At 30.0% G+C, this 14,554-nt stretch overlaps 1 protein-coding gene across 2 annotated transcripts; it reads left to right on the forward strand.

Annotated features, from left to right (window-relative positions):
* Nucleotides 1–1,936: 1,936 nt before the first annotated feature.
* Nucleotides 1,937–13,577, forward strand: LOC145315167 (uncharacterized). 2 transcript variants are annotated; one of them, XM_080155207.1, is made up of 11 exons: nucleotides 1,937–2,022; nucleotides 2,342–2,434; nucleotides 2,575–2,636; nucleotides 4,155–4,283; nucleotides 4,544–4,672; nucleotides 5,263–5,340; nucleotides 6,574–6,630; nucleotides 7,250–7,309; nucleotides 7,807–7,893; nucleotides 8,744–8,833; nucleotides 13,434–13,577. In XM_080155207.1, exons 1-11 carry the CDS (start codon nucleotides 1,981–1,983, stop codon nucleotides 13,519–13,521), a joined length of 915 nt encoding a protein of 304 aa, XP_080011333.1. In that variant the 5' UTR covers nucleotides 1,937–1,980; the 3' UTR covers nucleotides 13,522–13,577. The 2 variants fall into 2 exon arrangements, with proteins under 2 accessions (XP_080011333.1, XP_080011334.1); XM_080155208.1 differs by having other exon boundaries at nucleotides 7,807–7,887.
* The last annotated feature ends 977 nt before the right edge of the window (nucleotides 13,578–14,554 follow it).

Raw genomic sequence — 14,554 nt, forward strand, 5'->3', positions numbered from 1 at the left:
TTATTAAGAAAAACTTGATTAAAAAGTAAACGTCAAGGTACAGAAAACTTATTAAACTAAATCCTTATACTAAAGTAACAGGATGTCTGTGTGTTTGTGTGTTTATCCGAAGGATCTCGCTAAACGCTGAACCGATCGGGTTCTCCTTAACAGGGTAGCTTCTCATAGGTCCTGGGAAGGTTTATAACTATTTTCTTGGGGGGTGGGACACCCCCAACCCCCCAAAAAATGAAAAATCCCCCCCCCCCAAAAAAAATTTTCTTTTTCATTTTTTTAACTAAAACTAAAAATAAGGGGGGGGGGGAACCCCCCCCAAAAAAAAAAATTTTTCGCCCCCCCCAAAAATTTTTTTTTTACTTTTTCTTTTTAAATATAAAATAAGAAATTTAATTATTAAATTCGACTCTCTCCTCCTCAAGTGCCCCTAGAGGCCTCTAGGGGCGTAGCCGCTAGTAAATGATATTGTGCTTAGCCCTACAATTGGATTATAATAGTTTTACTCTTCATTTTATAAACTTGCACATATTAAGTAGGTACACAATGAAAGTTATAGTGGTTAATAGTCGGTCAGACTATTAATAAAACATTACCTGTATCTAAACTTCAAAGCGTGACCAGATAAATAAACAGTGATGGACACTGACAGGGTATAGTGCTGTGTTCCCCGTAAGCTTGATGTGTAAATTACCCACAAGTCCTAATTACAGTTTTAAGTGAATTACTGGGAAGGAGGCAAACTCGAATCCGAGTCCTACCAAAGACGTCAAAAATGGTACCAACCTGATTTGTTTGGCACAGGACATCAAAAGTTTGAGTAGGGGAATGCCTTGACCCCAAACAGGTGCAACTCCAGACAAGAATCGTTGACAAGATGACTGTTCAGTCAAAATGCAACTCACCCATACAGCATTAGGATTATGGTTGTGTTTTCATCCCCCTAAAGTTTTTTATTGTACACGCGATTAATAATGAACCAATGATTATTACATAATTTTGATTAATATCCACAAACATGTTTTTATTCTGCGACTATACTACGAACAAAAAAGGATAAAATATTGGATTTAGGATTAAATGTGTGAAGAACATGCAAAGGATGATAACATAAAGTTATTATAATAGAGGAAATTTAATTGCTTTCTTCTGAAGAATTTGTTTTGACAAAGTGAATTATAGAGTAGCTTCTCTACCAAATAAATTAGTGAACAAAAAGTAAATTTTACGGTTTAATTTTCAAATTCCACTTTAAGCTTTTTTTAATGCATAAGTCTGTCCGTAATCATGCAGGTATTTTTGTTTTGTTTTTTAAACGTTTAGATATTTTGATAATTAATTGTCCTTTACATATATTTTAGTGTTTTGTGACAGCATGGAAAAATAATGCTCGTTTAAATATACTTGTTGATTTTAGAGAGAATAAAATCAATATTTCTCCTCTATATCTTAATTCTGGTAAATAATGATGCAAACATGATATACATATGTATATCTATATTTATAGTATAAACAAGTTTTCAGTTAGTCAATATTTTCCAGTCAGGTATTATCTCATAGGAATAATAAGTTTTTTTTATATATATTTACGTAAATTTGACGTTTGATCATTGTATTCTGACATAAAACTTCAAATAAAAACAAGTTAGTAGGTGCTTCACATAAAGTATCAATGAAGGAGTAATCAATGAAAGTTAAGTCATTGCTTTGTATAATACTAAATTAGATACCTTGTATTTGAATTGACAGAGAGGGAATGTGAAAATAGCTTAAAACTATCCAGAAACTTTTAATTTTAGAAATAAAATAGCTTCAAACCATTACATTTTTATGTAAAACTTGCCTAAAATATAAAACAGAATCGGTTCATTGGTTATTAAGATCTTTAGCTTAAACCTTACTACTGTATTTAGTAGGATTTACTTAAACTATGCTTAAAATTTCAGAAGAAAAAAAGAGAGAATAAGTTGAATGTAAAGACTAGTAATGGGTTCTTGTCTTTGTGGCACTACCATAGCACCAATTCAGGTAAAAATAAATATTGAAATTCATTTTTTCAACTTCATTAGGTATATTAGGATATTACTTATCAATATTAAGAATAGATTTCCTACAACTTACCATACGCGATTACTGATTATAACCAACATACAAATTGTGAGAAATGTGAGGTTTTAAGTATAAATTTAATTTTTTCTACTATCAATTTATTTATTCAGTAGGAATTTTAGCCAGCATCCCTTTGAAAATATTGATTCCTTTAATTAATTTTCTTTAGCTTCAAGTAATTCCTAAATGTAGTCGTTTTTCAGAGAAGCTTTATATTAAACACTATATTTAACTTCAGGAAGATAATTCATCTGATGTGATTGTAAAGAGAGTAACACATATAACAGCTGATATACATGAAACTATACACCAAACTGTAGAACAAAATCAGGTATCTTCTTTTCTGCATAAAAAAAGGCTGTAAAAACTTTATTTAAAAAAATCTTTTGCTATTTTTAAGCAAAATAGGACGTTTTCTATGGCTGTATAATCTCCAATTTAGCTAATTGAAGATAATTTAAATTATCTTAGAAAGCTAGAACTGGGAGTTTTAAAAGAAGAAACACAAAATATTATGAAGATTCAAATAAAAGGTAATAACATTTTTATAGCTTTGATTTTGTTACTGAAATAATTAAAAAGTCGTCTTTTAACTTAGAAAATTATATCTGTTTTTGTTAAATGTTGATAAGAAGCTGAAATGGAAAAGTTGTGTTGTTACTATTTCAACAAAAGAAATATCGATATTTTGTCAACCATAACCCCATATCTATAATACAAAGTAGCTTGATGTCTGTCCGTCCGTCTGTCCGTCCGTCTGAAGCTTAATATCTCGGTAACCACTGAACCGATTGGATTCTACTCTTCAGGGTATATACCTATTGGTCCTGTGGTGGTTTTAAGCTATTTTCTTGGGGGGTGGGACACCCCCAACCCCCCAAAAAATAAAAATTTCCCCCCCCCCCAAATAAAAATTATCATATTTTTTTCTAATTTTAATGTTTTTTATGTTTTTATATATTTTCATATATTTTTATTAATTTTTATATTTTTTTATACTTTTTTATACTTTTTTATATTTTCTTTATATTTTCAATTATTATCTTCTTTTTAAATTTCTTTTTTCTTTTAAACTTTGTTTTATCAAATTCAAAAAGATTGTGAAAAAGACTAATGGCAGAGAAATTTTAAAAAACAATAAAAAAAGAAAAATTTCAAAGGTTTTAAATAATATAAATCAATATAAAAAGTTATAAAGAGTTATAAAATGTTATAAAGAGTTATAAAATGATATAAAGAGTAATACAATGTTATAAAATGCAAAAAATATCTAAAAATATGTAAACAAAATTTTTAAAATTCTCCCCTGAAACTTTAGAAATAAAGCCCCTAGAGGCTAGGGGCGAAGCCGCTAGTAGTAAAAATATTGTCAAAAATTATTTCAAAGACACGACCACTGTATTAAAAGCATCTAGTCGACATAAACACCATGGAATTGTATATCAATAGAATGCCAAAAAATTGTAACAGGGATAAAATAAATTGATTTAAATCCCCCATGATAAAACACAAAATTTCCCCTTCTGGAGATTACTATAATTGGTTGAAACGTTTGTACACTCAACTTCATGTAACAAACAATCAAAATTTAATAAAAGTCCCCAAAGTTGTTGAGCAAACGAATAGAAAAACGTGATTATAGAACTTTAGGGTCTAGTGTAATAAACAGATCTATGTTCCCTGCCCCCCTGCAGGATAAAGTTACTTTTTCAAAGCGGGGCTTTTCTATAATTAGGGTCGGTCCGTCCGTCCGTAAGTCACAGAAAGTTATCTCTTTTCGTTGATTTAAACATATTAGAGATGTCCTATCGATTTCAAACTTTGCATGGTTATTCCTGTAGTAGTTAGATACAATTAAAAAAGCGGAGCAACTTTTTAATCGTTACCAGAATGTACGAACGTTCATTTTTAACATATTGATTTTTAACTTTTTTAACAACAAATTTTTATGTGATAAAACTATTTAATTGATCTGATTTTTGCTACCGTTTCAATGCTTTGCTTCTATGTAAGTTGTCTTCTCGTATTTTTACAATAAATATTTTTTTTAGTGATTCTGGTGCAATAGAAGTGATTGACATAGTAGTTGACAGCGCCAGTATCCAGAGTGAAACTGTTAATAAAGAACAGGCTCTACAACATTTTAATACAATAAGTCCTGCGGAATCTAAATATAATTTGTAAGTATTTTCATCATTTTTGGCTTTAATGATTTAGGTTAAACAAGAACATACAAAGTATAACTGACTATTGTTAGGTTAGGTTAAGTTACAGTAAGATGGGATAAAGCCCTCTTGGAGAAGCTATAGAAATTATTTCTCTTCAAAATTAAAAAAAAGAGATTTGGTCAGTGGTTTAACAATAGATTCCAGTAAATCACCCTAAATTAATTTTTAAATAAATAAATAGACCTTTTAATATTTTTTATATTTTCCTCAAGAACTCCCTCGCTCCCTGTGCGAGGAATACTAAAAGTGAAGCCAACCACCCCAGATCATAAAACCAAGACTGTTGGTGAGAGAGGAAAGATAGTGGCTGAAAAAGCTCTTAATCTTATTAATCCCACCAGGTAAGAGGCGTCATTTACTTTATCTCCTTTTTTCTAATTGTGTCTCTTAAAATAACAGACTTTGTTTGTACTTTACGTCATGTCATTGTTCAAGTTTTGTTTCTAAAAAGTTTATAAAAACATGTCTTAAATATACATGATGAAAATAGGTTTTAAAAGAAATGGTAAACCTGTATGAAGCTTTTTATGGTGCCTATAAATGTATACTAACCATTGTTCAATTAAAATGTATACTGGCCTGCCATTGGTACTTCAGTCTGTCTATTGGCCTATCATTGGTCATTTGTATTGTATGGCGTCATTTTTTTATTGGCACTATAAAGAGCATATTGTGACGACGAAAATAAGTGGAGATTATTAGTGACGTAATTATTTGATACTTGTTACACATCACTATTACATAAAGTCTTTTTTTCTAAGTAAAAAGGTTCGAAAAGAAAGATCAGGCCACTAGAGGTCAAATTGTCGGTTGCAAGAGAAGGGGGGGCCTTTACTTGTCAAAGTAAAGCTAATTAAAACCAAAAGTTGTTTTTGAAAATCTAGTACCTCATACATTAAATGTCTTAAATAAAAGCTTTCTATATTATCAGGCAATATGAGAAACGAAGAAAAAGACTGCAGAAGAACTTGGCTTGGTGGGAAGATCAAAACATCAAATTTAAACCTAGGTATCACAGTCTTATTCAGTCTTTCTAGGGTCTGATCAATGTTCTGGCATCTAATCTGAAAAAAATGGGACAATGGACAATAAAAACTATTGTACCCCACAAATTATGATAAACAAAGTATCTAATTATCACCTTTAATATTTTTAAATTACTGCATATGTATTTAGATTATTATAGAAAGTTTCTGGACACTGTTCCTTTGCAACACAATCAAAATTACAACTCCCCTTTGAAGATACTTTAAAATACTTTTGGGGGAGTACAATTTGTAGTATATTGCCAACTCCCTTCCAGGTCTTGTGTCAAAAATGAGATATTGTTATAAATAGAATAAATGAAGAGGAATAAATTATTATTAAAACTTGCTATAAAGGAAATGCATATTAAAAGTAATATATACCATTCTTCCTGTAGTAGATAGGGTTTAAAGACCTGTATTGTCTGTTCTGTGTTGCTAATTTTAGAATGTTACTAAACTTTTGCATATTTCTATTCTTGTTACAAGTTTTCGCATCACATTTGAATCATGAATGACATAGAATGTAATCTTGTTGTGTTTATATTGTAACTAAATGACAATAGAATTAGTTTTTGCTTTTCCGAAATAACTTGTTGTCTACTCTGTAATGTTTATATATACAAGTTTGCATAGATACTCCATACAGGCTATACACAATTGTAGGGATGCCAGTTATATTCAATTCGCATGAATTTTTTTTTCTATCAAACGTTCATTTTGTACCGTTTTTGCATATTCGAACTTAGGGTAACACAGACATATATACATAGACAACATATACAAACACGGAGATAAATCTGTCTCACTGTACACACAATCCCGCACAGACTGGTACAATTACAGTTACACATAATAAGAAAGCAATTCTAGATTCTAATGTTTAATTATTTATTATAATGTAAATACTTCAGTGATTTTTCTTCATATATTTTATAAAAAGTTCTGATTTTGAATAATCCTTAAATCATAATTTCTCCTTTTCCCTTGATTTTGCATTAAAATAAGAGAAAGCTAATGTACAGTAACTATTGTAAAGTAATATTATAGAATTTAATTTCAAAATTCCATTCTTAAAAGATAATGATTGCACCTTTTTTTGCCACGGCATTTCATCCTACTCTAACTGAGCAGCAGAAGGTAGAACTAAAACATCTTCAGTAATGACTGAGGTACGGTACTTTTTCATCTTGGAAAATACAGCATTTATTTTTTAGGCGGACAATATTGTTTGATGATGTTACCTTGAAAAGAACTTCCTCTGATACATCACTGTAAGTTTATAAAATCTATTCAATTATTTGAATTAGGAACGTGCTTTTGTCTGAATCTTAAGATAACAAAAAATGTTGGTCTGAATGAGTTATATTCTTCAGGGAAGCTTCATGAGTGCCTTGGGTGGTTTTGTGCTATTTTCTAACCTCCCCCACCCTCCCGTAGAGGCGAAGCAAATAGTCAGAAATATAAAGTAGTTAGTTCTCTGTCAATCCTTAAAGAACTTGCTGTTCACTGGACCGTTCAAGTAAGCTTTAAATATGTCCCAGGCAGGTTTAAAGATATCCAAGAATTTAAAGGCGGTATCATTATATAATGGTTGTATGAGGTTTTGTTTGTCCGTCAAGATCTCGCTAACCACTCAACCGATTGTGTTATCAATTTCAGGGTAGCTTTTGTAATTGTTTAGGATATTTTACTGTTCTCCATCTTTTAGATGATAAGGTGCAACCGCTAGTGTTTAAGAAGGAAGTAAATATGATTTCATATGATTCATGATACACTTTTTAATTAAAATTCGTAGGAAACAGGAAGTCAATCGTCTTACTTACCTGATTCCTAAGACCTTAAGAACCCTTTTTATTATCTTATCATTCCTTTAGAATTATTATTATTCAGGACCTCATCAACTCAGACAAGAAAGATTGATCATTTCCAGAATGACCAGTTACTTCCAAGGTTTCTTACTTACTTACAACGGAGTTTAGGGACGCATGTAATCCTTTGATAACAGTTAGATAAAGGTTCCCAGCTATCCTTAAACTGTATTGTGATTAATGGTAGATTTATAACACTAGAAACCAATTCATTCTTATGAAGATTAAATGTGAATTTTTATTTCTTTAATATCAATTTATTGCATGGTTATTTGAGGATAGATTGTCTAATAAGAAATTGTCTGTTTTTTGAGGCAAAAACAAAATAGTTTTTAAGAATAAGTAAGCCGAATTGTTTTTAATTTTACAAATGTTTTGAATTAAAGCAATCAACATCACATAGAGAAAAATAGTCATTATTGAGTAGTCTTTTTTTGTTTTTTAAACAAAGCAAATATTTAAAAATTAATATGCAAAGATATCGTAGACCTAAATGCTAAAGACATAATTATTTTTTTTTTATATATCAAACATACCATTAATTTGCTCATTATATTACTAATTGTGGTCTAATTTTAGCCAGCGAATGCGCAAGTGGAGGCAGATAGGGAATCTTGTTATGATTGTTCAAAGTTTTAATGAACTTTCCTCAAGTTTCAGGTATAGGTAAGGGATATTACTGCACTTATTAGTAGCGAAGCTACTCTATAAAATAGGTCTATATGATGTGAAATTAGTTTTATCGCTTTTTGCAAAAACTATATAGATATTAATTTATTTATCAAGATCATATTATCATAATTTTGGACACAGAAAATCTACAAATATAATTTCTAATATATCCTTATTAAAAACTAGAATATTATTGTCTCAATCACTTTGATAATCCTCAGAATTTCTAAATTTAAAAAACAAAGGATTCTTCGCTTTTATTGATATTGTCTTTCTTGATGTATTGTAATAATAATATGGTAAAGGAGAATTAGTAATTAAAGCTTATTGTTGTTCAAACACCAGTGTCACTACAAACTTGTTTAGGCCTTTGTTTAATACGAAATCTTGAAACGTTTTAGTTTACTTTAAAAGAGTACGATTTTTAAGCTTTTCAAACATCTGAAACAATTACAATTTTATAAAATATGCCTGAAACCAAAAAACAAACGCATTTCTTTTTATTTGCATATTTTTTAATATTCGGCAGTCCATTTAAAATGCCAAAAAATGACAACAAAAACACAAATTGCCATTTTAAAAAGTCATTCTTTAAAGAAAAAAGAAGGTATATCATATTTCTTTTCTCTGAAAGCCAACATATTTTTAAAAATCTATAATTATATTTGTCAAAAACTCTGGGATTTTCTAATTACGATCCATTTAAAAAATAACAAGAATCACAAAACCACTAAAGCTCTGAAATCAAATGGTAATCAAAAAAAAGTAATTTAATATCGGACGGACGGGCGGACGTAAAGTTTCACTGTTAAAAAAGACACTTGATGACTTTTTATCTAAATAGATCCTGTTCTGACCCCGAGCTGAAGTTGAGTGAAAAAGGAGAGAATGAAAATGAGTCAGAATATACCCAAAGCGAGAGTGTGGCTTCCAGGTAAATAATTTGTTTTAACCTTTATAGGAGGTTTCCCTCAAAGTGTATAGTGGAGCACTCTATTCCCCCCTGATAATGAAATGAATCCAAATGGGGTGTGGGGAGGGGGGAGAGTTTTTGTTTATTTGTTTTTTTGCTTCTTTGATTATTGGTTTTCTTGGCTAATACCACTACTATATAACAAATATTTTATCCTTATATTCATGTTTAAGGTATATATTTTCCATAAAGTTAAAGTTGTATTTACTATTCAAACAGTATACTTGATCAAGTTGGAGAGTAATACAAAAATGATGTTGCATGGAAGTAAAAATTTAGATTTTATTTCAAATTAGCTATATATATAATTTAAAAAAAAGACATTGTTAGATAAGTAGAAGACAGGTATCTCTTTTTAAAAATAGATAAACCTTAAAATTATATATAGTTTTAGACAAGGACGTGCGGGAAGGGGTTGTAGAGTTGAAAGTTGTTGAAATTGACTGCATTTCTTTTTGTCATCTTAAGAGCCTAGCAACCCACCTGGCAAATTTCCGTGTACGCCATTAGTTTTGAAAATAAAAATATGTTTTCTATATACCTTGGTTAAAAAATTTTATATATTCGGATCATGTTACTTCTAGGTTAAGCGCTTATTACATGTTACTTGTAGGTTAAGCAAACTCATACATATTACTTGAAAAAAAGTGGGAGGAGTTTTCCTGGTTTAATTTGGTTTATGCATGGTTGAAATAGAAGAGGGAGAGGGGGTTTTACATGAAATTGTCCTGAGTTATAATTTTCAGAGGGTGGAGATGGATTTTTTAAATCAAAGGTTATATTTAGAAATTGGTTGAAATTTCTCAGGAGAAAAAGAGTGGGAGGAGTTTTCCTGGTTTAATTTGGTTCAAGATAAAGGAAGTTGTTTGGGGTTTTGAAGTTGTTTAGAAATGACAAAAAAAGCTTATTTTCAATTAAGATATAACTAACATTGTCTGCCTATCTCCCTTTTTTTTTATCTCCTTTTAAAATGTTACTTGTAGGTTAAGCAAACTCATACATATTACTTGTAAGTTTAGCGCTTAACCTAGAAGTAACATGATCCCTATATTCTTTTATACCACACACACTATTTATAATTAGTATATGTGTATTGTGTTCCCTCTTAACCATAATATGGAACTTTTCTAGACAGGTCCCCAACTTAATATATCTAGGATTACTTGAAGAATAATATCATTTGAGGCTCCTGGCTAAAACTAATCAAGATATACAGAACAAAGTTACACATAAGTTGAGAGGTGTACAATCACTGCATTATATAAAATGTTCATAATACTTAACAATGGACGGGAAATTAAAGTTCCACCTGATTATGAAGTAAAAAATTACCCCTCCTGATGATTAAAATCATCGGTAGAAAAGTTTGAACACATTGTACAGCTTAATTAAGATAAAGTAAAAGTCTCCAATGTTTTTAAATCAATAAAAGATAGAATATTTAAAGATAGATGATATAAACAATATATTAAATTAAAATTTATATTAAGTATATTATATAAAGTTGAAAGACATTATGAAAATAGTTTGTAAGGCTAAAACGACATTTTTACAATATTATCATGTTTTCTTTTCTTAATCGGCGGTTATATAAACTCACCCTGGTGACGTTTATGTGGAAAAGATGATACACCAAGTTGAGAACTAGCAATTCATTAATCATATATGGAAACAATTTTATAAAACTTTTGACAAGTTAACTTATGAATTATTTTTTTCTTCCCAAACATTTGATGAATTTGGCATTTTCAACAATGGAGGTGGTTTTCCTTAAAGGGCCTAGTCGAGCACAGAACCCTTCTCTCCGTATTTTAAAATCAATTAAAAAATAATTTTTTTTTTTTTTTTGGGGGGGGGGTTAGTTTTCGTTTGTTTATTACTTTAGGTCAAGTTAAATTATATTGGATTTTTGTTAGCCCCACAGCGTTAAGGCAGGTATAGGCCCAGCAATGTTAAGGCCTCCGCAGGGGATAGGCATCGAAAAAAACACTATCCCGCTCTTATTTTTAATTTATTTTAAAGTTAAGGTGAGAGGGATACAGTACTTGATAGACTCTTTAAGGGAAAGAACCAAGATTTACCTATTTCCTTTCTAGAAACTTTGATTATAATTAAAAATATCTTGTGCCACACAATCAACATTGTACCTCATTGTCATATAAATCAACAGAGAAGGTTGAATTCAATAGGACAATACTAATATTCTTATTACGAACAGACGAACACTCCCAAAATAAATGAAAGTTTTGCTCTAAATAAGGAAGTGTATACTTTTGGACATGTAATTGAAACTAAACACTTAATACAAACTTTAAACATCTCAACGTTTAGGAACTTCTACAGTTGTTGCTTTCAAATAATAATAATAAATTCATATATCATAGGATTTAGAAATGAAATTCTACGTCATAAATATTTTATATTTAAATGCTTCGCGCGCATTTTTAATACTAAATATTTAATAAAATTTAAATTAAGACAAATTCTTTGTATAGTTTCATCCTTGTTGTAACTGATATCTCACTTGGGGATGAAAAAACAAGAATGACAACAATCCATGTTTTGCGTAAAAAAAATATTTTCCAATATGGCTTCTAAACCGAATAATATCCGTTGGATTAGAACCTGTTCTCAGCCATCCTGAAAAAAAAATGTATAGCATCGTATTACATACGAATATAAAATTTACAATTATAAGATTAAAACCAGTTATTTTTTATAATTGTGCGTTTTTAAACACGCGCAAAGCTGTTTAATATTGTTCTGTTGTTAATAGATTTATTCATCATATGGAACAAATCATAAATAATAAAATGATTATAGATACAAACAATTTTCTTTAAAAGGAATAAATCATACATTTAAATAAGCAGTTATATATATTTTTGATAACTTTATTACAAAACATTTTTATCCTAACATTCTTATTTTTCTACCATTTTTGTAACTTGTCTAACATAGTAGCATTAGGTTTTACATACTTTTATACAGCAGACATTAAATTAACTGTAGAGTAGCTTCACAAATTATTAAAAATTATCGTTAAATTTGAAAGTGGAGGTATACAATGATACATATGTGTGTGAGGTGCATTAAAATTTAAAATATTATGCTTAGATATTAACAAGGACAATTATACGCAGGGCGAGAAAAAGCGAAAATTAATCTAAAGTAACAACCCTTAGTTAATTTCCAAACATTAAAAAAAATCAATTTAATGGGAAAAGAAGATAAACCCCAAACTGTCCAGTTTTGAGCAAGACGGATCCAGTTACGTCATATACGTTTCGGGAAAGAAAAAGGGAAGGGGGGAAGAAAATCTCTTCAAAAGAGATGGGAGAAAAGGGAAGAGATTTTCTTCCCCCTTCCCTTTTTATATGACGTCACAGGAATCGTCTTGCTCAAAACTGGACAGTTTGGGGTTTGTCGGGAAAAAATGGAAATTTAATTTTAAAAAAGTTTCAAATCTAGTAACGGCAAAAATGTTTTCAAAAACATATTCGGTCAAAAGCACGGATGTAAGTTAAGTAGTTATTGAGTAGCTATGCTACTAAAAATTAAATTTGGTGCTCAGATATTTTGCCCTTCAAGACCCCAACACTTAAAATTCACCCATACTGAGATTTTTAGAGCAATATATCATCTAAGAGCGAAGATCTTATACAATTACTGCTGGAGAGTTGAATCCATTTTCTATAAACCTTCCCGGCACCTATGAGAAGCTACCCTATGAAGGAGAACCCGATCGGTTCAGCGGTCAGCGAGATCCTTCGCTACAAACAATTAGACAGACAGACATCGCTCTACTTTGTATTATAGATGAAATTGGTTTATTTGATGGGGAAAGCATTAGGTGAAGGCTATTATTATTGCTTTCGCTTTTTTATAAGTTGTTTTCATGACATCCTCATTTCTATTTTTACAAACTATATGTATATTTTTGTAATTCTTGGAAGGTTTAGGATTTAAAATAAGTTTCATGATCGGTGACTAAAAATAGATTATTTCTTATTCTTTCTTTCTAAAAATACATTAAGTATAAAAACGTAATAATAAAAAAGATAATCTATCTATCTATCTATTAATCTACCTATCTATCTATATATCTATATATCTATCCATCTATCTATCTATCTATCTATCTATCTATCTATCTATCTATCTATCTATCTATCTATCTATCTATCTATCTATCTATCTATCTATCTATCTATATATCTATCTATCTATCTATCTATCTATCTATCTATCTATCTATCTATCTATCTATCTATCTATCTATCTATCTATCTATCTATCTATCTATCTATCTATCTATCTATCTATCTATCTATCTATCTATCTATCTATCTATCTATCTATCTATCTATCTATCTATCTATCTATCTATCTATCTATCTATCTATCTATCTATCTATCTATCTATCTATATATCTATCTATCTATCTATCTATCTATCTATCTATCTATCTATCTATCTATCTATCTATCTATCTATCTATCTATCTATCTATCTATCTATCTATCTATCTATCTATCTTTCTATCTATCTATATTTCAGTGTATCACTGTCTGGAGCAAGCAGCACCCTCCTGGATGCTATGGACACCTCCCCAAATAGAATCCATGCTAAATCTTGTATTATTTAAGTTTTTTGTTATTGTTTTAAAATATACATATAATGTGTTATAAATTTTATTATGAAGGTTGAATTATTATTATAGGATCCTATATTTGCGCTAAAAACTTTAGTTCGTGCTATCACTTATACTATAAATGGACCACCGACAGCACTTCACTCTATTTTAAGTTTTTGTTTCCAGACTCTGCGGGAGGTTTGTAATCTTGCAGGGTCCTATTCCTACTGGGACCCTACTATCAGCGGGGTTCTTCTTACCATTACCTAACCTAAAGAAGTCTCTCAGATTGTTATATTGTTATATTTACATAACTTTTACGTACTAGTACATTGCAAACTTGCAGTATGGTTAAAATACTTGCATCCATTACAATTTGAGGTTTGGCAGCCTACCCTTTCAATGGTAAATTTACACTGTAGCTTAAAATAAAATTAGACAATAAATTACCCTTAAAAAATCTACATAAAACGGGTAAGCATATTTTTCACACTAAAATACAGAAATGTCATCTTTTTTAGAAGCGAAACTTAAAAATAAAAACATTATTACCTCGTAAGGCAGGGATCAAGATTTTTTTATCTGCTATCTGTTTAACATAATTCTTATATATGATAAGATTTCTAGGCAATCTCCTTGGGTTAAAATAATGTAATATGGCCATAACTCTTGATTGCATGACCTTTATCTTTTTGATTGTATTGATTTTTAGTAGCGAAGCTACTCTATAATTCACTTTGTCCGTCAGTCAGTCAGTCCGTCAGTCAGTCCGTAACGCTATGGGGGAAATGGGATTTACTCAGCTCCTATAAAAGATAGAATGCTGAAATTTTTTGACAACATTCCTATTAATAAGGAGCACAATAAACTATAAAACATCAATGGCGGTCGGCCCGCTATTTAGCAGGTTTTAGGCTATTTTTGTATTTTTCACATTTTTCTCCATATCTTTGGTGTTTATGGTCCGATTTCCAAAATTTTTTCAGTTATAGAAATCAAAATTAAATTTCCTGTCTTTTAAGGAAAACAACTATGACTGTCAGAC

Source organism: Acartia tonsa, chromosome 3, assembly GCF_053477335.1.
Source record: "Acartia tonsa isolate MP-2025a chromosome 3, ASM5347733v1, whole genome shotgun sequence".
NCBI classification, from domain to species: domain Eukaryota; kingdom Metazoa; phylum Arthropoda; class Copepoda; order Calanoida; family Acartiidae; genus Acartia; species Acartia tonsa.

What these genes read in the sequence shown, in the direction of transcription:
- LOC145315167 (XM_080155207.1), top strand. Translation starts at nt 1,981, where the DNA reads ATGGGTTCTTGTCTTTGTGGCACTACCATAGCACCAATTCAG. An exon ending in TATGAAGATTCAAATAAAAG is followed by an intron (nt 2,637 to 4,154) that starts GTAATAACATTT and finishes TATTTTTTTTAG; the next exon opens with TGATTCTGGTGCAATAGAAG. An exon ending in ACTTCCTCTGATACATCACT is followed by an intron (nt 6,631 to 7,249) that starts GTAAGTTTATAA and finishes ATTATTATTCAG; the next exon opens with GACCTCATCAACTCAGACAA.